Source organism: Fundulus heteroclitus, chromosome 21 (assembly GCF_011125445.2).
Source record: "Fundulus heteroclitus isolate FHET01 chromosome 21, MU-UCD_Fhet_4.1, whole genome shotgun sequence".
Lineage (NCBI taxonomy): Eukaryota > Metazoa > Chordata > Actinopteri > Cyprinodontiformes > Fundulidae > Fundulus > Fundulus heteroclitus.
This window is the reverse complement of record NC_046381.1, coordinates 27,941,673-27,969,289: the sequence shown is the minus strand read 5'-3', so window position 1 is coordinate 27,969,289 and position 27,617 is coordinate 27,941,673. Positions and strand designations below refer to the sequence as shown.

The window sequence follows — 27,617 nt, the reverse complement described above, 5'->3', positions numbered from 1 at the left end:
TCTATTTACTGTACACATCATTTATTGCATGTTGTTTGTTGTATGTACTCTAAGCTGGAGTATCCTGAAAAGAATTTAACCACTGTAACATGTGGTGACAATGAAGAATCTTTGAAGTGGACCTGGTGAGCAAGCCAAATACAAACAACAGGTACGGCAGCGGGCCAGCCCTACAGAGGGCTGTCAAAGCCACTACCAACACTGAACTAAGGAAAGATCAAAAGGGGACATAACACCCAAACAAAAACAGGGCAGCTGATACCACAGCCTGGTGTGACTGGATGGTGGGACCAGCTAAAACTCCAGGTAGTCTGAGGCATGCTGCTACGACCTCCCTCACCATCAGCTGACTTCAGTATGTGCAAAGGCGAGGCTTCCCAAGGTAGGAGGACGAGTACCGGGAGAGAGGGATAGAGAAAACAAGAGGAAGCGCAAGAGAGAAAGCCCAGGCCACCCAAAATACAGCCTATGTATAGGCGGGCTGAGGCCAGCACTCCAATAATAAAACACCCAAAAAATTATCTTAACTGCAAGAAATATAATTAAGAAAAACAGACCCCAAAATATTCAGAATGCACAAAGGGACAAATTTAACTACAAAACAAATCTAGAAAATAGACAAAAATGGTGAAATCTGTGCCCAGAGCACATAACAGTATCATACTGTTTTGGTATTGTTAAAATTTATTTTTAAAAAGAGTTCATAGGTCCGACTTTGTCAGGAACAAAACACAGGCTATCTTAAAGTTTCCTTTATTCATATTATCATATCTTGGATCCCCGGAGCCAGGCTTGGAGGTGGGGCATGTTGGCAAGCACCTGGTGGCCAGGTGCTTGCCAACATGAAGATGAAGCCTGGCCGGGCATAGCCCAAATAGGAGACATGGGTCCCCCTTCCAATAGGTTCACCACCTGTAGGTGGGGCCTAAGGGGTTGGGAGTATTGTGAAATGGGTGGCAGTCGAGGGCGGGGATCTTGGCATTCCGATCCTCGGCTGCAGAAGCTGGCTCTTGGGACGTGGAATGTCACCTCTGTTGTGAGGAAGGAGCCTGATCTAGTGTGCGAGGTTAAGAAGTTCTGGCTAGAGATAGTCGGACTTACTTTGACGCATGGCTCTGGCTCTAGAACCAGTCTCCTTGAGAGGGGTTGGACATTGTTCCACTCTGGAGTTGCCCCTGGTGAGAGGCACTGAGCTGGAGTGGGCATACATGTTGCCCCTCATCTTTGTACCTGTATGTTGGGGTTTACTCCAGTGAATGAGAGGGTAGCCTCCCTCTGCATACGTGTGGGGGGACGGGGTCTGACTGTTGTATGTGCTTATGCACCAAACAGCAGTTCGGATTACCCACCCTTTTTGGAGTCCTTGGAGGGGGTACTGGAGAGTGCTCCTCCTGGGGACTCCTTCGTTTTGCTGGGGGACCTTAACGCTCTCGTGGGCAGTGAGACCTGGAGGGGCGTGGCTGGGAAGAACAGCCCAACTGGTCTGAGCTCGAGTGGTGTTCTGTTGTTGGACTTCTGTGCTCGTCATGGATTGTGCATAACGAACACCATGTTCAAGCAAAAGGGTGTCCATATGTGCTCTTGGCACCAGGACACCCTAGGCCGTAGTTCAATGATCGACTTTGTTGTTTCATCTGACCTGCGGCTGCATGTCTTGGACACTCGGGTGAAGAGAGGGGCGGAGCTCTCCACTGACCACTACCTAGTGGTGAACTGGCTCTGATGGTGGGGGAGGAAGCCAGTCAGTCCTGGCAGGCCCAAACATATTGTGAGGGTTTGCTGGGAACGTCTGGCAGAGTCCCCGGTGACACGGAGCTTTAACTCCCACCTCCGGGAGAGCTTTGAACAAGACCCGATGGCGGTGGGGGACATTGAGTCTGAGTGGACCATGTTCCGCGCCTGTATTGTTGAGGCGGCTAGTCGGAGCTGTGGCCGCAAGATTGTCGGGCAAAGGAAGAGTTCGGAGAGACCATGCAGAAAGACTTCTGTACGGCTTCGAGGCGATTCTGGTCCACTATCTGGCACCTCAGGAGGGAGAAGCAGTGCAGTACCAACACTGTTTAGTGGGGGTGGCGTGCTGCCCACCTCGACTTGGGACGTTGTGTGTCGGTGGGCGGAATACTTTGAAGACATCCTTAATCCCACCTGCACATCTTCCATTGAGGAAGCAGGGCCTCGGGACTCTGGGTCGGGTTCTCCCATCTTGGGGGCTAAGCTCACAGAGGTGGCAAAAAGTTCCTTGGTGGCAAGGCCCCAGTGGTGGATGAGATTTGGTGGCAAGGCCCGGGGGGTGGATGAGATTCGCCCTGAGTACCTTAAGGCTCTGGATGTTGTGGGGCTGTGTTGGTTAACGCAACTCTGCAACATTGCGTGGACATTGGGGGCAGCTCCATGGATTGGCAGGGTGGGGTGGTGGTCCCCCTGTTTAAAAAGGGGGACCGGAGGGTGTGTTCCAACCACAGAGGGATCACACTCTTAAGCCTCCCTGGTAAGGTCTATTCCAGGGTTCTGGAAAGTAGGGTCCATCAGATAGTCGAATCTCAGATTCAGGAAGAGCAATGTGGTTTTCGTCTTGGCCGTGGGACACTGGATCAGCTCCACACCCTCCGCAGGATCCTGGAGGGTGCATGGGAGTTGCCCAACCAGTCTACATGTGCTTTGTGGATCTGGAGAAGGCATTTGACTGTGTCCCTCTGGGGGTCCTGTGGGGGATACTCCGGGAGTGTGGAGTACCGGGCCCTCTAAGAAGGGCTGTTAAATCTCTGGATGACGGTGTCAGAGCCTGGTCGGCATTGCCGGCAGTAAGTCGGACTCGTTCCGGTCAGAGTTGGACACCGGCAAGGTCGCCCTTTGTCACCGATTCTGTTCATAACTTTTATGGACAGAATTTCTAGGTGCAGCCAAGGTGTTGAGGGGATCCATTTTGGTGGCCTTAGGATTGCGTCTCTGCTATTCGCAGATGACATGGTCCTATTTGCTTCATCAGGGCTTGATCTACAGCTCTCACTGGAGAAGTTCGCAGACGAGTGTGAAGTGTGAGGATCAGTGTCTCCAACCCCGAGACCATGGTCTTGAGCCTGGAAAAGGGTAGAGGGCCTTCTCTGGGTTGGGGAGGATGTTCTGTCCCTGGTAGAGGAGTTTAAGTATCTTGGGGTCTTGTTCATGAATGAGGGGAAGATGGAGCGGGAGATCGACAGGTGGATTGGTGCGGCGTCTGCTGTGAAGCGGGCGCTGTACCAGTCTGTTGTGATGAAGATAGAGCTGAGCCAAAAGGCAAAGCTCTCAATTTACCGTTGGATCTACGTTCCTACCCTCATCTATGGCCATGAGCTTTGGGTCATGACCGAAAGAACAAGATCCCAGATACAAGTGGCCGAAATAAGTTTTCTCCGTAGTGTGTCTGGGCTCTCCCTTAGAGATAGGGTGAGGAGCCTGGGGAGGATGACTGAGCTCGTCCCACCAGGGAGGACACCCAGAGGGGACATCCCACTGGGAGGAGACCCAAAGGGAGACCCAGGACACGCTGGAGGGACTATATTTCTCAGCTGGCCTGGGAACCCCTTGGGATTCCCCCGGAGGAGCTGGCCCAAGTGGCTGGGGAGGGGGACGTCTGGGCCTCCCTACTGAAGCTGCTACCCCCCCCCCACGACCTGACCCTGGATAAGCATAACAGAATGGATGGATGGATGGATGGATGGATGGATCTTGTAGGTTTTCTGACTGATTTACTGACTTAATTTTGATAAAGTATTTTCTTTTATATAAAAACACTGTACTGTATGGAAAGGAGGAAACAGGGACATGCACAAATTATTTCAATTGCTTGTGGAGTTAGCTTAAAAGATTATAAATGCAGTTAAAAAAAGCATTTGAAGAAGGCAGACTCCTGATGAGCTCGCTAAGACATGAACGAAAACTAAAGAGGAAAAAGGAAAAGGAAAAGGAAACCCAGACATTTCCTCATCCCTGGATGGAAAATAATGCTTTATAAATTGTTAGATTGTAGCGTGAACAAATTTGGAAGAATTGAAGGGATATGAAAACTTTTGTGAGCCACTGTGTGCAGGGAGTCTGTCAAATTAACTGCTACACACCAATGGTAGGACTAAAGGTTTTCCAACAAAAGATTGCTTTAACTTTTGGTCTGGAAAACAGGAATTTGACTGCAGTCTTTCCCCTTTTAACTTCAATATTGCATTTTTTTTTATGTTGTGCATGCATTTTCACCTGAATATTACCTCTCTGTCTATCAGGGTCACCAATTTCCAGCAGCCATTGCAGTAAGATAAGCATTGTTTTAACTCAGAAAGGCTTGGCTGATCTGTGTGCAGAATGTGTAAAGCCAACTTAAAAGTCTCCTTAATTATTATGCATTCCTACATTCAGCCTGTCAGATGTTTGGTGATGCCTCCATCCTAAGTGACTGCTGTAAATTCACCTCGCAGTTCAGAAACTCTAAGCTGGATCTGTCATTCTGTGTGTGTTTGTATTTTTTCCTGTCCTTGCCATATTTGCAACACATCAGCATTTCCCCTTCACTTCTGTCTTCTTATTCAGAATTCTTCCTACTTTCATCCATGCAAGTGCAGTGCAGATGGTGGTATATGTTACTACTAGTAAAGCTACTTAGCGTGAAGCGTCAGCTTCCATTCCTGGAGTGTGTATGTGTGAGTGTCACGAGGAGGACATAGGAAAAATATGCTTCTGGATGTCCCTCTCAGTCAGTTTGGAATATTCTGCTTCTATTCTATGCCCTGTCACTTGTCAGAACCACTAGTACAGAAAACTGGGAATGGGATCATAGCTGTGTTTCAACAGGATTATTGTGTTCTTGCTTACATCAATGCAGTTGTGTATATTTGTGCATCTACTGCGGCTTAGTGTGCATGCGTATGAGCGAAGCTGACTGCCCAGAAGGGTAACCTTAAGAGGGGCAGTGCTTTCAGAACAGTTCTTATCATCTTCGCTGGGCACGGCCGTCGTCGCTGTAATTGCAAAACACTGTTGTTGCACCCACTGAATGCACAGTATGAGGATCCATGTATTTTTAATGAACTCTTTGTATGCATTCATGATTTATGCAGAAATATCTGTGAGCAGAGGTTTCGTAATTACATTCCTTATTTTATTTTTTTGGTCACTCTTTGTTCTAATTTTTGGTTCAGCAGACTTGCACTTTGCTTCTCTCCTCCTCTGTCTACAATAATCTACATCTGATTGCTTGTCTTCCTTCCTCTGTGTACCCAGGTGCTGTCTCTGGGTGCAGATGTGTTGCCAGAGTACAAGCTTCAAGCTCCTCGCATCCACAAGTGGACGGTGTTGCACTACAGTCCCTTCAAGGCAGTGTGGGACTGGCTCATTCTGCTGCTGGTCATCTACACTGCCATCCTGACTCCCTACTCAGCTGCCTTCCTCCTCAATGACCAGGTAGGGCCTTATGTAGAACTCGCTGTCAGTTCAGAAGGATCCATGCTGCATGAACTTTTTTTCACATTTTATCGTCGTACAACCATCCACTCAAATCTATTTTATGGGGGTTTATATCATAGAAAAACAGGTGGAACCCAAAAAATGCAATAAAAATAAACATTTTAAAAATACATCAAATAAAGTGCACCCAATGAACTTCTATGGTCACATAATGCTCATGAAAACGAGCAGATAAAAAGGAATGGAGTATGGCATACAGTAATTGCAAACCTACCTAGCTGAGCCCTAGAACCTTCCAACAGGTGAGCTTCTAGAAGGGCGGCCAGGGCTACAAACCTCTCTTCTTGTCATGATGGATGCCCAGTGGTGGGCGTACCCTGCAGATTTCTGGGGGGTCTGCGGTGGGTCATGCATTGTTTAGTCCTGGTGGTGTTGCCTAAGAGGGGTGCCCGGGATGTTGTGCCGGGCTGCGCTACAATGGTAGTTATCCACATTCTCAACCCTGTGGGACCTTGGAAGTGACGTCTTTCCTTTGTGGCTACGGTCAAATTTGTCCTCCACCTCAAAGGGAATAGTATTGATGATACTATTCATAGTTTTTGGGGTGTATTTTCTTTTTTTTTTTCTCTAGTTTGACACGGTTGTTAGTGTATTCCCGGTTTCCCCCTTTCCTTTTGGACTCTTCCTCTCTGTCTCTTAATTTTTACTATTGCAATTAACTGCTGTGGCATGTCCAGTCTGTTGGCTGAAACAAAAGCATCCAGATCCATCATTCAGTGGGTCCGGATGCCAAGAAAGGACACTGGACAAGAATTACTTAATCAGAGAAGCAGCCAAGAGGTGCCAATCAACTATGGAGGAGCTACAGAGATCCACAGCTCAGATGAGAGTGTCTGTTGACGGGTCAACTGTTTGTGTACTCCACAAATTTGACATCTATGAAAGAGTGACAGGGAGGAAGCAATTTTTAAAAAGAGTTACAAGAAGTTCTGTTTACCATAAGACCCGTAGGGGACAAAGCAAACATGTGGCATGAGGTGTTCTGATCAGATGATTCGAAAATGAAGTAGCATGGGTGCCATGCTGTGGGAATGTTTTTCTTAGTTAAAGACAGAGAAGTTTATTGGTAGATGAGTGGAGCAAAATACTGGGGAATCCAGGTAGTAAACCTGGTGAAATGCTGCAAAAGACTTAAAGGCATACTATGCAACATTTTTCAGTTAATTAATGTGTTCCATACCGTTTTGGATGATTAAATGAGTCATTTCAGGTCGAACAAAGGTTTTCTCGACCGCCCTGGGGGTCTGTGGGGGAAATACCGCACTTGCAATTGCAAGAGCTCACGGCCCGCACACACAGAAGTCTCGCTTTACGGCGAGAACTCCATGTGTTTTTGCCCTGCCATTCACTATATGCACGCGCGAAAGCAACAACAAAGAACCGCGTGTTAACGTCAAATAAACATGCAAGCATATCGAGTTTTATTATTAATATTATTATTTTATTTTATTTTTTTTAAATTTTATGTTGGTGAGACGCTACCGCGGCGGCCGCGGCGAGGCGGCGGCGGCTGCGGCGGCAGCGGCTGCGGCTTGGCGAGGCGGCGGCCGCGGCTTGGCGAGGCGGTGGCGGTAGCTTCTCGGCAACATAAAAAAAATAAAATAATAATAATAATAATAATAACACTGGCGAGGCGGCGGCGGCGGCGGCGGCGGCGGCGGCCTCACCAAGATAGCGCTGCGGGAAGCTTGATGTTCATACTTTCACTGTGTTAGTCATTGTTTGTACTGCTGTTTTTTCCACTTTTTGTTGCGTTCGCCTGTCTGCTAAGCTCAAAACGACCGCGCCTGGCTTGACGGAGAAACCAGAACAGCTGAGCATCTTTACGACAGTGCACTTTTACTTTCGCCCTCTGGGGGGAGCCTCGCTGGAAAATCAACCCCGGTTGCATAGTATACCTTTAAGACTAAGAAAGAGGTTCACCTTTCAGCTCGACAACGACCCGAAACATACAGCCAGAGTTATTATCTCTGTGTCCAACTCTAGTCCTCAAGGCGCGGTATTCTGCATGTTTTAGTTGTGACCTTATTGCAACACAAATTATTTTAATGTCTGAATTAAGGAGCATCTATTAGTAAAACAAACAAACTACAGATATGATCAAATCTCAATAAAACAAGCTGACATTTGTGGTTGGAATTTGACAAAAGGGCCAGAGCGTTAGAATGTTTCCAGTCGACACATAATCATAATGTATTTTTGTTTTACGAGAGCAAATAAAGTGAGGAGGAACTGATCTGTAATGCTCCTGTATTAAACAATATATCAAATTGTATAAAGTTAAAAGCAATCTTTCTTTGCTCTTGTCGTTGTCGTTTGAAGCTTTGTACCTTTCTCAAAGTCTTGGATTGTGCTGAATGTCCTATTACAGTGTGACTTCTCTATTCTTTGTCGTCATGCATATGCAAATTCACCTAAAGTCCTTAATGCTAATCCATCTGAAAGATGTCTTCTATTTTTAGTTCATTAGCTCATAAATCGCTTCTTCTGTCTCCACATGTTTTCCTCTGCCCTTTCTGTATTCTTCCTTTCACTTGACGTCTCTCCTCTCAGGAAGAGGTAGCCAAGCAGAACTGCGGTTACTCCTGCTCTCCCCTCAATGTGGTGGACCTCATAGTAGACATCATGTTCATCATTGACATCCTCATCAACTTCAGGTCTGAATCACTGCTGAGATTTGAACTAATGGAAGTTTAATGTGATCAGTGTATCACAAAAAAAAACAGGGATTTGTAGTTTTAACACTTCAAATCAGTCCTATCTTAGCAACATTAACAATGTCAGCAGTTTTTGTCTGCTTCTCTTTCTTTTAGGACAACATATGTGAACTCTAATGATGAAGTGGTGAGCCATCCGGTGCGCATCGCCGTGCACTATTTCAAAGGCTGGTTCCTCATCGACATGGTTGCTGCTATTCCCTTTGACCTGCTCATCTACCGCAACGGAGAGGAGGTAAAGACACAATGCAGGAAAAGTGAGATGACGGGCCCTATGCCCAACGGACAGCATCCATTACGGGCTTACAGCTACATAGAATGACGGAGATCTGCTATGAAAGGCATGGGCAGGTTAGCAGTGTCACGGTATGCCAAGGTGCTAAAACAAACTGGCCACTGACAGTGCTCCAAGGAGTGACGGTGGCGTAAGAGTTTGGGGAGTTCGTCCTGTAACTGGCAGGTTGTTGGTTCAATGCCCCGTTCTGACCATTTCAGTCATTGTGTCCTTGGGCAAGACACTTCACCCACATTGCCTGCTGGCAGTGGTCAGAGGGCCCGGTGGCAGCGATATATGGCAGCCTCGCCTCTGTCAGTCTGCCCCAGGGCACCTGTGGCCATAACCTCTGCAATGATAGTAGGTATTGACATTTTGGATTGAGTAACATAGCCAACAAGTAGTTCAGATCTCTCTCTCTCTCTCTCTCTCTCTCTCTCTCTCTCTCTCTCTCTTTCTCTCTATATATATCTCTATAAATCTATGAATTCAAGCTCTCACTAAAAGTTTGTCCATCGTCAACATACCTCCTTCTAAAAGCAGATGGCAGTTTGCTGTTTTTACGTGTTTTACCACTTTATGCTGGTCTGACCTTTATAGAACTCACCTATTTAAACTGTGTTTAGTTATTAAAATTGAGCCAACTTTTAAATGAAAGCTGTGGTTCTTACCCAGAAGACATCCTTACACCCCCTTCACTTTATTTCTGCCCCATAAATCCTCAGCCCACCACAGTTGAACTTGCTTTTAAGCATCAGTCATTAACAAAGCAACAGGGCAGGTCATGGAGGTTTCATCTTTAAAGTGCAGCGTCATCTTTTTTAGACAGTTTTATTCTCCCCCATGCAAAATGCTGGCTTCCTTTGTACTTCATCTCCCCAGTTTCTCTTATGGGCTTTGAGTTACAAACCTGTTGTTAATGTGCCAGTACTGATAACAAAATTAAAGTGACAGCAGTTTCTGTTGGGTGGATTTCTGTGCCTTTGACGGGATGAAGGTATGTTTCAGAGAGTAGAATTAAATGTACATTTAGGAAATGAGGTGGGAAATAATATGAATCATGCATCTTATGAGGAAAAGAATGGAAATTATTTAGCTGCACGGAAGTTAAAAATGGGAAGTGGAAAACTATTACAGCATGGGGAACACTTAGCCGACATTAGATTCATTGATACCATCCAGCAGAGCCTGCCGAGACACAGAAGTCGAGATTTTCCTCACCAGAAAGCTCTTATTTACTTTGAAGGCATACACACACACACACACACACACACGCACACACACACACACACACACACACACACACACACACACACACATGTACACACACGCACGCAAACACAAACCCACATAGCAGAAGCGGGCGATCTGCCAGCACAGTAATCAGCTTGTTATTTATCCGTTGTATGGACACCATGAGGCCCCACTGAGTACACGCAGAGAGGCAAAGGAGTTGACACCACACAGTAATGAATGGCAATCAAGATTTAGCGCCTCTTCTGCAGTGAATCCCTTTGGTACAAGGCCACGGCTACACCACCTCTGTGTGTGTAAATGTGTGTGCTAGTGACAGGATGACAGTGGCTGGGAGCCCTGTGAGGAAATACTGCAGTAAAGAGATATTGTTGATGCTCTGTTACTTTAGTTCTGTGTCATTGTTCTTTTGTTCATCCTCAGACCACCACCCTGATAGGCCTGCTGAAAACTGCTCGTCTCCTGCGATTGGTTCGTGTTGCCAGAAAGTTGGACCGCTACTCAGAATACGGCGCTGCTGTCCTCTTCCTTCTCATGTGTACCTTCGCCCTCATCGCTCACTGGCTGGCCTGCATCTGGTACGAATCTATAAGACGTCCTGATCGTTCAGAGAAGATGCTTCCATTTATGTTTGATCTTTTAAACAGACTCTTTTTAGTTATAAATGCCATATCGCCTTACATGTCTTTGTTTCCTTCTTTTTTAAAAAACAAGTTTCATTTTATTCAATGAACTGCTCAGTAAGGTGTAGTACATTCATGTTGTATTTGATTTTTGTTGTTTCCAGGTATGCAATTGGTAATGTAGAGAGGAACGGTTCAATAGGCTGGCTCCACACCCTGGGGGACCAGTTGGGAAAGCACTTCAATGATTCTATCCCAGGTAGTAGAAGTCACAAAAATAAGATACCTGCCTGGAAGCAAAAGGTGTTGTTATCTTAATCAGTCTTTCTGATAGAAATACCAGTTTGCATGAAGCTGAAAGGTTATAGTTTTGCAGAAACAGAATAGCAGACTTTTAATAGCCAAAAGAATTATACTTAACTGATATTAAGGGGAAATTGAATGCCCTTTGTGTCAGAGATTCATACAGTTATACAGTCTCCTGATGTTTTAATTAAATATGCTACAGACTTTAGTGAAAATATAGTAGCACATTTTTTTCCCTGGGTACAGAGCTTGTTTCATTCTGGCTGCATTTAGAAAGGGCTAATGAGGTACTAGCCAGCATATTATAAAGTTTAGACAATATTCTCCAAAATATACATTTCTTGTCTTATGGCAATGTGAAATAACAATTAATTATTAATTATTATGATAAAAACTAATGCCATCGCTTAACAAAGTTAAAGTAGTAATCAATTTTAGTGTTTTTGTAACTCACAGAAGCTTAGCTACTAAAAATAGGAATGTTATGATTGACATTGATTAAATAACAAATGTGTGTGTGTGGGTGCGTTTGTGTAATATGCACATGTTCGTGTGACAGTGTGAAAGTTTTTTTTTCTCAAAAAGCAAAACAAAAAAACTTGGTTCTGCACCAATATTTAACTGAAAAAAATATTTCACAAATAAAAATCTTTATTTATTATTGGTGATAAAATAAAACATAAGACAAAGTATTGGTAGAACATCATTGATTTCTTTGTTGAAATAGAGAGATTTCACAGCTGCCTGAGAGACTAAGCGGACCACTTCAAAGCAAGAACAAAAGCTAGACTTTTTCTGATACAAAGCTTCCAAATCACAGCCAGTGAGGTGTGAATGGTAACACTCAAATATGTGCTCTCAAGTCAATTTCATTGTTGTATGGCATAATTAAGTTTGAGGAAAGGATGGCATTTTACATTTAATCTGTTCTTGTTACAACCCCACCCCTCTCATCAGGTTCAGGACCTTCAATCAAAGACAAGTATGTCACAGCTCTATACTTCACATTCAGCAGTCTGACCAGTGTGGGTTTTGGAAATGTGTCGCCTAACACTAACTCTGAGAAGATCTTCTCCATCTGTGTCATGCTCATCGGATGTAAGTATTGGATGGATGGATGGATGGATGGATGGATGGATGGATGGATGGATGGATGGATGGATGGATGGATGGATGGATGGATGGATGGATTTGTTTTCAGTGTACATCACTGCCTTTTTTATTCAATTCAATTCAATTCAATTCAATTTTATTTATATAGCACCAATTCATGAAACATGTCATCTCAAGGCACTTTACAAAGTCAAATTCAATCATATTATACAGACTGGTCAAAAATTTCCTATATAAGGGAACCAGTTCATTGCTTCAAAGTCCCGACAAGCAGCATTCACTCCTGGAGAAGCGTAGAGCCACAGGGAGAGTCATCTGCATTGTCCATGGCTTTGCTGCAATCCCTCATACTGAGCAAGCGTGAAGTGACAGCGGAAAGAAAAACTCCCCATTAACAGGAAGGAAAACCTCCAGCAGAACCGGGCTCAGTATGAACGGTCATCTGCCTCGACCGACTGGGGTTACAGAAGACAGAGCAGAGACACAACAAGAGAGACAAAAAAGCACAGAAGCACACATTGATCCAGTAATCTGTTCTACATTAGATGGTAGTAGCGGGTGAGCCGTCTTCTCTGGATGATGTCACAGCTAACAGAACGCCAGACCAGGTGTGCCTACTATGAAGAAAAAAGAGAGAGAACAAAAAGTTAAAAGTTTAAATGACAACAGTCATTTCAATGTAATACAATGCAAAACTGGAGAACAGTAGACTGAAGAACAGTAGAAATCAGTAGAGTGAGAAAATTAGACCCTGATGTCCTCCAGCAGCCTAGGCCTATCACAGCACAACTATAGAGATAGCTCAGGGTAACATGAGCCACTCTCACTATAAGCTTTGTCAAAAAGGAAAGTTTTAAGCCATAAGAGTTTTAAAAGTAGACAGGGTGTCTGCCTCATGAACCAAAACTGGGAGTTGGTTCCACAGGAGAGGAGCTAAAGCTAAAGGATCTGCCTCCCATTCTACTTTTAGAGACTCTAGGAACCACCAGTAGACCTGCAGTCTGAGAGCGAAGTGCTCTGTTAGGAACATACGGGGTAATCAGAGCTCTGATGTATGATGGAGCTTGATTATTAAGGGCTTTTTACGGGAGAATTTTAAATTCTATTCTTGATTTAACAGAAGCCAATGAAGGGAAGCTAAAATTGGAGAAATATGATCTCAATGAACAAAATACTCTAAAAGAAAATGTTGAATTGCATCACTGTATTGCAGTTGTCATCGTTACGCATAATATCACTTGAGCATGTTTGCTTAAACCAAATAAAAAGCAGCCCTTTGTACAGCACCATGACCCTGAGTTTGCATCCAGAACCCCTTGGGTGGCTCTCTCATTCAGCCGCTCAGAGGAAGCAGGGATAATAAGACAATTAGAGAATCATTTTTGACTGATTTCTGATCTCTGGTCTGATCTGTAAAGCTTTGAAATCAGAACTTGTGTTCAAATACAAGAAAAGTACATCAAAATAATAAATAATATATGTTATTTTTAATGCTTTGTTCCATAAGTGGTTATTAGTTATTTATATGGGGAGCAGAAGTGCTGTCCCGACATGTGTTAGAGAGAGCAGTCAATGTAAAAAAGTTTTTTCTACATTAAAACAAGGAGGTCACATTTTAACTGTCTTTAATGTCTTGCATTGCTGATTCCTTAGCCACGCTAGCATTACAAAAACAAATGGGCCTGTGTGTGTTCCCTAGAAAAGAAAAATTGCAGAACTCTGTGATGTTTAAAAGCTTCCAGCATTTGCAAATCCACCGTGCTCCATGACAGAAAGAGGCTGAAAGCTCAAAATGATAAAAGAGCAACTTCACTGCATCCCTTTTAGCCTTCCTGTTATCTACTGAAAGATAGACTTACACTCTCTCACAGCCTGGATGAACAGAGGATATTTTTCTGCTTGTCTGAACATGTCATAAAAACTGTTTCTTTTCATGACATGTAAAAAGAATGTAAGAAATAGCTTCTTACATTTCATTGCTTCCTCTGATGTCATTTAAACACATCGCTGATACTGAAAGTAGCTAGCATTTAATGTTTTTATCTTTCATCATCACCAGGGAAGAGTGTCATTGTTAGCATTACCTAGCAGCGGTCTGATGAGTGGTGTGTTCACTGATCAGACAGGGATCAAATGTTTCTGTTTCCAGCTGGCTGGTTACCAGTCTGGGGGATCAAGCTGAGCATTGTCCGATTGCAGTCAGCTGTTGTTTTAGTTGATTTATTAGTGCATCTGTACTTTTAAATATGTTTTGGACCTTTGGTTATTTCAGTCAGTCAGTAAGATACCAAATGAGAGCAGAGGTTCCCTTTGTCTCCCTAGGGACAAATTATTGCCACCCAAACAAATCAAATAAATAAAGTTTAATTTGAAAACATACATTTTAATGTTAAAAAAATATTTCAGCACAAAGGTATTTGTTTTATTTTATTTGCTTGGAAAATAGCTCAGAAGTTAGTTTTTTCCATCATTGTAATATAATACTGAAACCAAAAAGAGCTTTAAGCAGATTCCTTGGAGCTCTCATGTTGTATGTTCTGTCATGTTTTAAAGTAATACAAACTAAGTACAAATTATTTAGACTTAACTTCAGTAATTTATTATTACAGAATTAATGGTTAAGAATGTTAATTTTTCACATATATCATCCAATGAAGATATGATTAAAATGTTTAGATTAATCTCAGAGGACACTGCAATATCCTGTCGTAACCTTGTAACACCAACTTTCCGAGCATTAATTAGATTACCTGTCACTTCAGTGTTCATAAAGAGATGTGAAGCACTGGTGTACAATTAGTGGTTTAATCTCACTTATTACTCAAGTCCTGAATACTTATAGCCATTGGAATGACATATGCACCCAAAGACATGATTAACTTGAATTGTCCTTAATTTTCTGCCCTGTCAAATTTAAACCAAGATGAAACCATGTTGTGGTAATTTGTGTGTAAATTGGAATTCCTGGCTGCCTTCCTGGGCTTGTTGCCTCGAGTGTAATTTGAAATTCCAAACTCATTATCTTTAATTAGTTCAGATATATTCAGATGGAGTGTGTTTTTGCTTCCCTCACTGAAAGTGAGTGTAGCATGAAGACTTTGTAGTGTATTACATAGAGAGTGATGGAAGCTGACAGAGGTTTGGAGGTCAGCAGGATCCAACCTGGCAACACAACACTGAGGTTCATCAGGCGAAGCTCAAATAACTGTCCGTCCTCCACAGACAGAACGCTTCACATCAAACTTTCTGAACTCACAAGTGTGTACAGGATAAGACATTTTTTAAATTTGTTTTTGTGGAACTATAGTGGCCCATTTCTTTTCAGCATACCTTCAAATAATTTGAAGGTATGCTGAAAAGAAATGGGTTTGAGAGAGAGTGAGAGAAGACATGCAGCAAAGGTCCAAGGTCCAGGACTTGAAACCAGGACCGGCGAGTCGAGAGCTGACGCCTCAGGTCATGGGTCACCTGCAATACCCCAGCCCCACCACAAACAAGAAGATTTTGATCTGAGATTTCTGTTTTTCTCAAGGAGTCCAGTAGATTGTATACTTGTCAGGTAAAAGCAGACAGAGAAGTTGGATCTGATTTCATAGACAAGGAAAACAGTTATCACAACATATTCAAAGTTCTCATAAGAGTCGACTGATTTTCTTTACATGATGCCACCCTTCTATTATCTGTTTTTATCAAGCAAAAATATATCTCATGACAAATGGACACCCATGGGTATTTATTGTTAAAAATAAAAATCTGCCTGCTGATGCATTACATGCTTACAGTCGTTGCTCATGTCTGTTTTCACCCTCTTTCCTGAAAACCCCCACACCTCCAGCCCTGATGTACGCCAGCATCTTCGGCAACGTGTCAGCCATCATCCAGCGGCTCTACTCAGGGACGGCCCGCTACCACACCCAGATGCTGAGAGTCAGGGAGTTCATCCGCTTCCACCAGATCCCCAACCCTCTCAGGCAGAGGCTGGAGGAGTACTTTCAGCACGCCTGGTCCTACACCAATGGCATCGACATGAACGCAGTAAGTACTCACATTACCTCTGGGATCAGGGTGTCGTGCCCACTGTCCTGACTTTTGCTGAGTCAAGGCTTTTCTTGCTGTCCATTTATCAGACTTCAAGCATGCATGCAGATCATGTAAACTTTCACGATATTTATCTTTACCTCAGATAAAGAAATGGTAATAAAAACTATTATAATAAACTAATAATCAAAAACAATTCAACAAGATAGTTTAAATGAAAGAAAAGCTGCAGTTATATTTCATATAAAGGAATTGCTAGGGGTCTCAATTACAGTGGCACCTGGGATTTTATTAAAAACTGTTATTTCTTAACAAGAGATTTCTTAATATGAGATGTTCCCCAAGTGAATAAATGTACTCAAATGAAAGTATAGTTCTCTCTTGATATTTCACAGCGAGATTATGCTGCTGCAGTAAAAGAGGAATTCATTTTAAAACAGTAGCCAGCGCTGTAAGCATAGCTAGTACAAATGAAAGGAAAATTCAGACTCGCTCGTGATAAATAAATGCGCTTAGAACCACTTGTGCTTTGCTAGAGCTGCAACTCAGACACCCACCGGCACAGTGACTCACACCTGTCAATGGACTCAAACACACCATGGAGTGTTTTTACATAAATTTTGTGTGCAGCTGACCTCTTGCTGAATGCCGTGCCGCAGTGTTCAGGATGGTACTCGTTCAGCCTGCACAGAGACCCGGGCAGAGCTGGAATCAGAGGTTCTCAAAAGCATGAACAGTCATGTTCAACGGCCCGGCTTTGGGGATGTAACAAAAAATAAAAAATAAAAAAAGCATTGTATGATTTCATAGCTTTTCTCAAATCTAATGGGACATTGATCCTGTACAGTCAAACCAAAAAAACAAACAAAAATGTTTGAAGAAATACATTAAAACCCAGTAGCATAAGTTGATTATGATTAAATGTTAACATTCGGCCTTGGTTGGTAGAGTCTGTCAGTATGCCACATATCGACTTAGTCATATTTTCACACGCTTTGCAAAGGTTCTCCAAATCTCCCAGACTCTCACCCAACAGCCTTTTTCTAGTGACACCACAGGCTGTGTGTCAGATTTGTGCTGTTATTTGGGTTCTGTCATTCCAAAACTTTAGTTTTTATCTAAAAATTTAATAAAGTCCTTCTTCAGCTCATTAGGCAGGGACCCTTGAGCATGACACTGCCATCACCATGTTCCTGTTAGGACAGCGGTGTCCAGCTCCAGTCCACAAGGGTCAGTATCCTGCAAGTTTTGATTCAAGTCAATCGACTGATTCAAATGGCTGAGTTACCTCCCCAGCAAGTCACTTACCTAGTTTTTGTTCAGTCTTTTAAATTATATAATTTTTCTGCAATTATTAGCTGTCTTGTAAATTGTTCTACTCTTCTCCTGACTGATACCTTTACATATTGCGATCTGGCTGTTCCTGTGTAATCTCTTTACGAACGTTGGCTTTGACTAAATGACGCAAATGTAGAGAAGTCAGGAAAATCCCACCAGCAGTGATAAACTCTGTCAGGCGGATCAGAGTCATAGTACATGAGAAGACCGAATACTGAAAACAAATCAGAAGGTGCCTATGTGAAGTATTAGTTTTAGTTTCCAAAGGGTGACTCATGAGCCATTAGTGGCCATCGGAAGGATTTTGTTTAAAAGAGAACAGTAGAGCCACCAATTCTAAGAAATTGTATGCCCTACTTCTGATAAGGCCAATTAGTAACATCATTTATATGTTTTAGGTCTGTTCTCATTTTCCACAAAAACCCCATCACATAGGTTGTTTAATTATAAAAGGTATATGTTTGGTTTGTTTTGTTTTTTTGTTTGAAAGAAGAAATAAAAATAATCACAATGAATTTTTTTTTTTACATATCTAGTTAAAATAAGTTAGAATTTTTGAATCCCAAGGCAGCGAGTGCTTTTCATAATTAATTGGGCCTTCGAGGTGATGGCCGCAGTCATTACAGATACAGATATTTTTGACTTTATAGTTGCTCTAAACATGTAAAGTATGGATTTTTTAAAGTCAAGCTATGTTGTGATATTATCCCTGAGTGAGACTTATTACGGACATCATTTCATAATTCCTTTCCAGGATCTAGTTTTCATCAAAGCAGGCTAATCGGCAGCTGATTATTCTGTAAAGACAGACCAACTCCGGATTCATCTTCCATGAAATGAGCCATTTAAGTAAAAACCTGCAAAGCATCCACAGCAGCACGCTCTCCGCTGTGGGTGCTACATTTCCCTCATAAGAGATCTGGGAAGGTGTTTGGTAGAAAGCAGGCTGGATTACATGTTGCTTGCAGCATTCATGTTGTGTCTTCTTCCCTCCATGACCAGCTTGATCAGCTTTCACCTCCTTCAGTCATGGAGATGGGAGAGAATAATATTGCTGCTGTGATAGGAAAGGGAGAGAGGGAATAAGGAGGTTCTTAAATCTGCCTCGAGGCAACGTGTGAAATTGCACCAGCTCTCTGCAGACAGAAACAGAAGAAGGCATCTAACTAAATAAAAAGCAGCCCTTTGTACAGCGCCTTGACCCTGGGTTTGTATCCAGAACCCCTTGGGCGGCCCACTGTGGCTCTCTCATTCAGCCACTCAGTGGAAGCAGGGATAATAAGACAATTAGAGAATCATCACGTTGAATCGTTCCATTGTACGCTGCCAAAGCCCTCAATAAAGCTTTGCTCCACTTAGAGCTCCATTAGCTTATTTGTGAGTTCAGCGGTCTTTACTCGGCTTTCACACGGGAGGCTTCACTGATGGATGAAACGAGGAAACGGTCGATGTTTACACAAAATCTAAGCATTCTTTTATGCCATTGCTCTGTATTACCCATAACTTATCCACGGAGTTTTCAATATGGCATCGATTTAATGCCCTATGAGACGGATTTTATGTATGAGCTGTGCTTTACAAGCACTTTTGTTTCCTCTGTAACTGGTATTTACAGTGGTGTGAAAAAGTGTTTGCCCCCTTCCTCATTTCCTGTTCCTTTGCATGTTTGTCACACTTAAGTGTTTCGGAACATCAAACCAATTTAAACAATAGTCAAGGACAACACAAGTAAACACAAAATGCAATTTGTAAATGAAGGTGTTTATCATTAAAGGTGAAAAAAAAAAAAAACATCCTGGCCCTGTGTGAAAAAGTGATTGCCCCCTAAACCTAATAACTGGTTGGGCCACCCTTAGCAGCAAGAACTGCAACCAAGCGTTTGCGATAACGTGCAATGAGGCGTTTACAGCGTCCTGGAGGAATTTTGGCCCATTCATCTTTGCAGAATTGTCCTAATTCAGTTACATTAGAGGGTTTTCGAGCATGAAGGGCCTTTTTAAGGTCATACCACAACATCTCAATAGGATTCAGGTCAGGACTTTGGCTAGGCCACTCCAAAGTCTTCATTTTGTTTTTCTTCAGCCACTCAGTGGTTGACTTGCTGGTGTGTTTAGGATCATTGTCCTGCTGCAGAACCCAAGTTTGTTTCAGCTTGAGTACACGAACAGATGGTCGGACATTCTCCTTCAGGATCTCTTGGTAGACAGCAGAGTTCATAGTTTCTTTTATCACGGCAAGTCTTCCAGGTCCTGAAGCAGCCAAACAGCCCCAGACCATCACACTACCACCACCATATTTTACTGTTGCTATAATGTTCTTTTTCTGAAATGCAGTGTTCCTTCTACGCCAGATATACTTGGACACACACCTTCCAAAGACTTCCACTTTTGTCTCATCGGTCCACAGAATGTTGTCCCAAAAGTCTTACGGATCATCAAGATGTGTTTTGGAGAAATTGAGATGAGCTTTGATGTTCTTTTTGCTCAGCAGTGGTTTTCTCCTTGGAACTCTGCCATGCAGGACATTTTTGCCCAGTCTTTTCCTGATGGTGGAGGCATGAACGCTGACTTTAACTGAGGAAAGTGAAGCCTGCAGTTCTTTTCTTTGTTGTGGGGTCTTTTGTGACCTCTTGGATGAGTCGTCGCTGCGCTCTTGGGGTAATTTTGGGCGGCCGGCCACTCCTGGGAAAGGTTCACCACTGTTCCATGTCTTCGCCATTTGTGGATAATGGCTCTCACTGTGGTTCGCTGGATTCCCAAAGCTTTGGAAATGGCTTTATAACCCTTTCCAGACTGATAGATCTCAGTTACTTTCTTTCTCAATTGTTCCTGAATTTCTTTGGGTCTCGGCATGATGTGTAGCTTTTAAGGATCTTCTGGTGGACCTTACTGTGTCAAGCAGCTCCTATTTAAGTGATGCCTTGATTGTGAACAGGTGTGGCAATAATCAGGCCTGGGTGTGGCTAGAGAAATTGAGCTCAGGTGAGGACAACCACAGTTATAATATGTTTTAACAAGGGGGGCAATCACTTTTTCACACAGGGCCATGATGCTTTGTATTTTTTTTTACCTTTAATAATAAACACCTTCATTTAAAAATTACATTTTGTTTTTACTTGTGTTGTCCTTGACTATTGTTTAAATTGGTTTGATGTTCCGAAACACTTAAGTGTGACAAACATGCAAAGGAACAGGAAATGAGGAAGGAGGCAAACACGTTTTCACACCACTGTATAATGACAATTGTATTTCTTTTGCAATTATTTCCCCCTTATAAGAGCAAGTAGGAGAATTGGTAAATAGAAGATATTTTAAGAGCCCTCAGGTGAAAGACAGTCACACATTTGTACCTGTTTAAATACAAATGTCTTTACAGGGAAAAAATTACATGTGTAGAAGACAGAAATCAGACCAGATGTAGTGTTTGTGTTGTGGACGCAGCATTTTAGAATTCCTTTGAAATGAAATGAAAGTATGCAGAAGTATAGGGGTGAAATCTTCTTGATGTTCCATAAAAAATAAAGGGAAGATATAAATATAAAATACCTCAAAAAGCAAGACAGTCTACTTATTCAACAACGTTATTCAACCTTCTGTTCTTCACTAGTATCTCCAAAGAACCACTTTTAGTCAAATTCTGGAGACAGGTTCTCTCCTGACTGCAGTTTAATGCAGCATTCAGGTGTTGATTTCCAAGGCTGCTCCTGTTATTTTATTGCATGCAGATGAATTAATGTGGCCTTTGCTGCAGCACTGCTATTAATCAAACCTTCCTTGAGTACTAACCAACAGATAATGCTTGGGATCTTTACTCCAACAGCATTTGTCTGTATCAGTGGGTCTAAGTTTCCCTGTCTCTATCTGTCCGTAGTGACATTAGATAAGGAACTCAGAGATGAAGTGGGAGCCAGGAGAGACTGGAAACAAGAAAGTAAGCTGAAATGGGTAGGAGCTGGTAAAATGGAGGGGGAGTAACAGTGTGGGAGTTTGAGATGCAGAGCTTCCCTGCTCTGTGAAGTCAGTCGGAGAGTCAGACCAGAAGCCCGTCGCCTGCTGATTTAAAAAGCTGGCAGTGATCTCATTAAAATTGCACCAGTTCTTTATATTAATTACTCTCTGGGCCGGCTGACTCACCCGCTGCAATACAGTTTGACTTCATTTTGCAACAAAGCTACAAAAATCAGTTCATAGAGCCTCTTACAGTTAAATAGCTCAAAAATTGCTTACCCGTATTTTCTGCTTAGTCGGTCAAACTGGAACCAGATAATTAAATCACCAAATGTCCTATTCTACTTCATTCTAATTGAGATATTTAGTCTGTGTGCGTTTACTTTTTGCCATTGCTGGTTTACATTAGTTTTGTTGTATACTAAATGCTATCATAGTAAGAGAGTGACTTTTATTGCTTTTATCAATTTCAGAAGTTTACAGAGGCAAACAAATTTGGAAAGCCCAGATCATAAAGTCATGCATTTTTTTAGCTTTAGAGTCAATCCACAATGTTTGAGTTAATTGGAGGCCCACCAGTAGATGCATTTTAAAGTAATATATCTCAAATACACTGCTTGCTTGTGTGAACTTATGGAAAAATCCAAAGAAATTAGAAGCCATTATTCCACAAACAACATAAGAAGACTGATATAGACTTTCATTTTTGGGGTCAGGTCCTGTTCTTTATGAAACAGGAATGTAACTGTTTGGGCATTATGACTGTCTGTACAGTTGATGTAAACTGGAATAACCTTGCTATTCTAATAGCATTATCCTAACTTTGAAGTACAGGGGTAGCTGCATCATGTTGGGATATGCTTTGAAGCAAAAGGGACCGGTGGACATCCCTCAATACAGTAGGTTGCATCATTAGGAAAGACCATTATGTGGAAATGTTGAACAAACATTTCAGTCAGGAAGTTAAGATTGGGGAAAAAGAGCATGCTGAACATACTGTCAAATCAGTTACAAAATGGTTTAAAGGCAATGAAATCAATGATTTTCAGTGGCCCTGATCTTAGTCTCACAGTCAAACCTGATTCAGTTCCAGGAGTTCTGTCTTGAGCACAGAGCCCAAATTCCAGCAAACTATTGAGAGAAGGATGTGGAAGGATCTCTGACATGTTTAATTCAAATATTTTAGTTTAACAGGAAACTCAACCAAATAGTAGAAATATGTATGGGCGCTTAAAGAATCATTAAAAAAAAAAGTATCTCTCATTTTTTGTGACATTTAAGAAATATAATGTTGCTAATCCAAACCCAGCTAAAAATTCAAGTTTGATTTATGCCAGTGAGGAAAAAAATTTTTTATGTATTTTTATGCAGTATATGTAAATGTCTGGTTTCCACTTTATATGGACATTGTGTTCTTGACTTAATGTTTCAATTACTGTTAGCTTTTGGCAGACCTGATCACATGTTTTCTATGCTGTACTCCATTTTTTTATTCGCCCACTCCCATCCATGTCTGAACCTTGAAAAACTCTTGCCTCACTTTTTGTCTTTGTGCATCACTCTCCCCTCCCTACTGCCCCCGCTCTCCCACCTCCAGGTACTCAAAGGGTTCCCCGAGTGTCTCCAGGCAGACATCTGCCTCCACCTGAACCGAACACTGCTGCAGAACTGTAAGGCCTTTAAAGGCTCCACCAAGGGCTGTCTCAGGGCGCTGGCCATGAAGTTCAAAACCACCCATGCACCCCCTGGTGACACGCTGGTCCATGCCGGGGACGTCCTCACTGCTCTCTACTTCATATCCAGGGGATCCATAGAGATCCTGAGAGGAGACGTAGTCGTGGCTATCTTGGGTAAAATAAATTTAATTTCCTCAAAGGGTTTTGTCTATATTTGTTAAATTTGTATTATATTGATATTACTGAAATATAGCATCAGTCAAAAGATTGAACATCTCTATCCCTTCTTCAAACTTAATAGGCCAAGTCAGTGTCAGGCGGTGTGATAACATTGAGCAAATACACCTTAGTGTCCCTCGCATGAGGGTCATAAAGCTTAAAAGCAAGCACACATGGATCACGGAAATTAATGTCAAGCTATTTTATGTACTCTAATACTACAAGTACTAAATTAAATCCTATATGCAGGGTCAGTTAAAATGCAGCTGACTCAGCAGGGTGTTTTTAAAGATAGGGATTTTCATCAACATGTAGATTTTGGAAGTTCTATCCAAATATAGAGATTGAGCAGATTCTAAATCTATCAGTACCTCTAAAAATAGGATGATTAATGCACAGAATATTGGCTCATTTTTGTCTTTTGTTTTTTTGTAAAGTGGCACTCTGACCCAAAATGTTTGTTAGTGAGCTTACTGTCCTAGGCTATCTGGCCCAGTAGCTAGTGTGGACAGGGTTATTTGTTTTACCAACAGACATGCTAACTCTTGAAGCATCCTGCTGGTGTTTGTTTAAAAACAGGATTGGTAGGTCTCTGGTCTCCGCGACAACCGTCTGTTTTTTTTTTTTTTTTTTGCTGCTGAACTCCAGCTAATCTCGACTGTGTTAAAGATAAAAGTTTGGATTTCTCTCTTGCACCCATGATACAAAGCTGACTGACATCAAGCAATCACTATTTAGATATCCAACATTCAACAAGGGTGCATTTGTTCAGTGGGGAACTAATCTCCAGCAAGAAAAAAAAAAAGTGCCACAATAGTTGGATTGATGTTCTCTTGCCAGTAGAACAGTGCTCATTCTCCCAAACATTTCACCAGGATGGGGCTTACAGAGGGATGTGTGCCGGCAGGCAGCCTACCTCGCTTTTACACAGGGTTACCAGTCTGTTACCGTGGTAACGAAGAATCTAAAACAGGCTTTCTCTAAGTCTCTTAAGAGGAGTGTTTATGTCTGTCCCGGACAGACTGTATAGGGGATAGAGAATCCAGGCTGTGAGTGGGTTGCAAAAGAAAAAAAACACAGAGGAGGTGTTTTGTGCTCTAATAAGATAATTGGCGGACAAAAGAGTAGCTCTGCTATTGTTGCGGTGGTGTGACCAAGCCCCAATGTCATAAATCTAACACATTGACCAAAAGTGCACTCTAGTGATTTCTTCCAAATTTTGGAGGTAACGCAGATCTCAGCTGGTTTGAAAAGTCAAAAACGTGTAAGGATATGTCTGTAGGAAGTTTTAGAAATATATTCAGTTATTCCGGGTGAATTTTTACAATTGGGATTACAAAGAAGTTCATAAAACACAACAGGTATGTTCAGTGATGCTGGTTGCGACGGATAACCATATGTAGCAGCATTCTTTCTTCTCCTTAAACTGCGTCGTAAATCTGGGACACGATCCGTGTTTTTTCTGAACTCCAACGCATTTATCTCTTTAAGGTCTTCCAGGTGTTGTCTCTACAAAGTGCAAAACACCTCACAGATCCTGGAGAGCAATCTTTAAGTTGCAGTGCCATCTACTGGCAAGCACAGCTTCATTACTAACCAATACAGAGACGCGGGCAGATATTTGCAATTACCCCATTAAAAGTGATGCCGTCCATATGGTGTTTGAAATCCATCTGTCTCATCTGATGGATCATCATTAAATACACACATTTAAGGATCCTCCTCTGCTCCTCTATCAAAGAAAATGTTAATTTTTCCTCTCCCTGCAGGGAAGAATGACATATTTGGGCGAACCCATCACCTGTACCCCCGCCCGGGTAAATCCAATGCTGATGTAAGAGCGCTGACCTACTGTGACCTCCATAAAATTTTAAGAGAAGACATCCTGGAGGTGCTGGATATGTATCCGGAGTTTGCAGAACATTTCTGGAACAACTTGGAAATCACCTTCAACCTCAGAGATGTAAGTTTAGAACCAACAGTCAGAGGATGAAATGAGAGATTCTGCTGTCAGCACTCGATCAGAATGGATGACTGTTGTGTTCAGCTCCAAGCTAATGTTTGGTGCTCTTTCCAGACCAACATGATCCCAGGCTCTCCAAGCAGCGATGACTCTACTGGTGGGGGGTTCAACAAATTACGGAGGCGGAAGTTATCGTTTCGAAGACGTACAGAGAAAGGTCCTTTGTCCTCTTTTGCTCTCACAAACTTCCAAGCACACAGCAGTCAAGTCTGCTGGATAAACAAGCAAGAAAAACAGCCAGACAAAGAGCTGGTTTCGAAGGAGAAAAGTTACCACATTCACATCTGATACATATTTACTGTTTGTTGCAAAACTGTTCACACCCCTTGAACCTTTGCTAATTTATTTATTGCTTGCAAAAACAAACATTTATTTGGATTTAATGTGATAAGCCAGCAAAAAGATGCAAAAGTGCATAGTTGTAAAACTGAATTATTTAATTTAAATTATTTATTATTATTATTATTAAATTGTTTATTGAAAAACTAAATATGAATATAGGGGCATGCATTTGTAAAGGCACTGAAACTACAGTTTTAACTCTTGTTTTTGATATATGTGTCTATAAGTTTTGCACATTGGCAAAGGGACATTTTTGCTCATTCATTCTTTGCAACCCATTTGTAACCATCAGATTTCAGGTCATACCACAGATTCTGAATTGGATTTGGAAATTGAGTTTGACTGGGCCATTCCAGCACTTGAATATGTTTCAATGTAAACCTTTCTATTGAAGCTCTAGCTGTTTGTGGAGGACTGCTCCGTATTTAGCTAAGTCCATTTCATAATCCATGAAGGAGAAAAGCATCCCTACTGCGTGCATCACTGTGTTTCATAGTGGGGTTGGTGTGTTCAGGTTCACGTGAAGTGTTAGTTTTCCGTATGAGTATTTTGCAAGCTCACGGTATTTGTGCGTTCACAAACACACATGAATCTCACTTGTCCTACTCCCATCTCAATCACGTTGCAGTATTATTATTTAATGTTTTATATACAGATGTATTGAAAGAAATAGCTTCCAAGACCATTGCATACCCAACATAAACATGGCTGCGCAGGAGGATGCACGCGCATCTGCTGCTATCACATCTGTTTTGTCCATGAATCCATGATTTCTTCTTTGAAAGACTAGGTTACCTTGGTATGGTTTCCCATGGCGCCTGCTGCTTACATTTCCATTTGATACCGTGATTGACTGAAGCCAACCTTTGGTAGGGGGACGTGAGGTGTCACATCTCCCAGTCAGCTCAGATAGTTTTGCTAAATGTCTCCAGAGCAGATTTAATGGAGCAGACTTCACATTATCAATCTGGCTTGGCAGGTTAAATATTTTATATGATGACTAAAATGTTATCTGTCCAGATAATCTTCTTCCAAATATTCACTGTGTTCCCTACATGGAATTCTTTAAACTGTAAATGTGTCTTCTTAATGGCCTCTTACATCTAAGATCTGATTCTTGTTAATCTTTCTTAAAAGCCAGATTTTGTGGAGGTTTACAGTTGTGCCCTATTCTTTCCATTTTGTTAATAGAGCAAACAGAGTTCTGACAGTAGATACTTTTGATAGATTCTGTAACACTTCCTCTCTCATTTATATGAAAATACTTCAATGGACAAAAAAAAACAATGCGGAGATCTGCAAACAAAGCCCTTGAACTAGCTTAGGAACAAGAAAATAACAGCCCCATTGTCATGTGATTTGACAAATTAATAAAACAAAATTATCAAACCAGGGCAAATATTTCAGATACTTTGGTTGTATGTTCCAAATAAAATGAATGACAATTCAAAACATGTGGAAAGAAAAGTTGTGATCAGACTTAAATGGTTATGTTTTTAATTAAAACCTGAAACCCTCTCCAGATGACGCAGATGCTGGAGAATATAAAAAATCTCATAAATCTTCAAGGCGAAGACAGAGGGAAACAGCCAACAACCAAAACGAGAAGGAGGAAGCAACCAAAAGACGGTGGGGGGGACATCGAAGCTCAGTGTCTTCCCACTCCAGTGGCGACGAGGTATTAATCCACAGTTGCTTCATGGTGGCTGTGAATAATGGATGTGCTGTGTTTTGGTGCTGTTGTACACAGCGGCAGAGCATGAGCTATGTTCTGGATCTGCTCTGACAGGGGGAGGAGTCTGTTGTGACTGGCCTCGCTCCACCACCTGCGTTGCTGGAACCCCCCAAAGCTCAAGCTGCGCCCAGGAACTTTAGTGAGAGCACAGAGGCTGAGGGAGACCCCAAGACTGGGAACACCTGTAATGCCCTTTCAGGTAAAAACATTTAAGAATCCTCCCATCATCCTTATGAAGTGCCAGAATCGTCTGTTATTAGTGTTTGAAATAATGGCCTCCCTTCGCTCACCCCTCACTCAGGTGCTTTCTCAGGGGTTTCCAACATCTTTAGCTTTTGGGGAGAGAGTCGAGGAGGTGGCCAGTACCAGGAGGTCCCGAGCTGCAGCCTGGCCTCCCCCCCACCTCTCAATACTCCGCTGCACAGCCTGAGCCGTCAGCAGCGCAGCCAGCTGGAAACACGACCTCGACCTGACTGCAGAAACAAACTCAACAGGTCAGTGTGTCTCTTATAGTTTGTGTTC

General features: G+C 42.3%; 1 protein-coding gene across 1 annotated transcript in view; it reads left to right on the top strand.

Annotated features, from left to right (window-relative positions):
* Positions 1 to 27,617, top strand: part of kcnh2b (potassium voltage-gated channel, subfamily H (eag-related), member 2b) — a 310,074-nt gene that overhangs the window by 279,637 nt on the left and 2,820 nt on the right. The window contains exons 8-20 of the mRNA XM_036125763.1: positions 5,248 to 5,427; positions 8,044 to 8,147; positions 8,304 to 8,442; positions 10,159 to 10,313; positions 10,523 to 10,617; positions 11,622 to 11,762; positions 15,613 to 15,812; positions 22,698 to 22,950; positions 24,765 to 24,958; positions 25,073 to 25,175; positions 26,884 to 27,038; positions 27,150 to 27,294; positions 27,397 to 27,593. Of these exons, the coding sequence (XP_035981656.1) occupies positions 5,248 to 5,427; positions 8,044 to 8,147; positions 8,304 to 8,442; positions 10,159 to 10,313; positions 10,523 to 10,617; positions 11,622 to 11,762; positions 15,613 to 15,812; positions 22,698 to 22,950; positions 24,765 to 24,958; positions 25,073 to 25,175; positions 26,884 to 27,038; positions 27,150 to 27,294; positions 27,397 to 27,593 (2,061 nt within the window). The remainder of the gene's footprint in view (positions 1 to 5,247; positions 5,428 to 8,043; positions 8,148 to 8,303; positions 8,443 to 10,158; positions 10,314 to 10,522; positions 10,618 to 11,621; positions 11,763 to 15,612; positions 15,813 to 22,697; positions 22,951 to 24,764; positions 24,959 to 25,072; positions 25,176 to 26,883; positions 27,039 to 27,149; positions 27,295 to 27,396; positions 27,594 to 27,617) is intronic.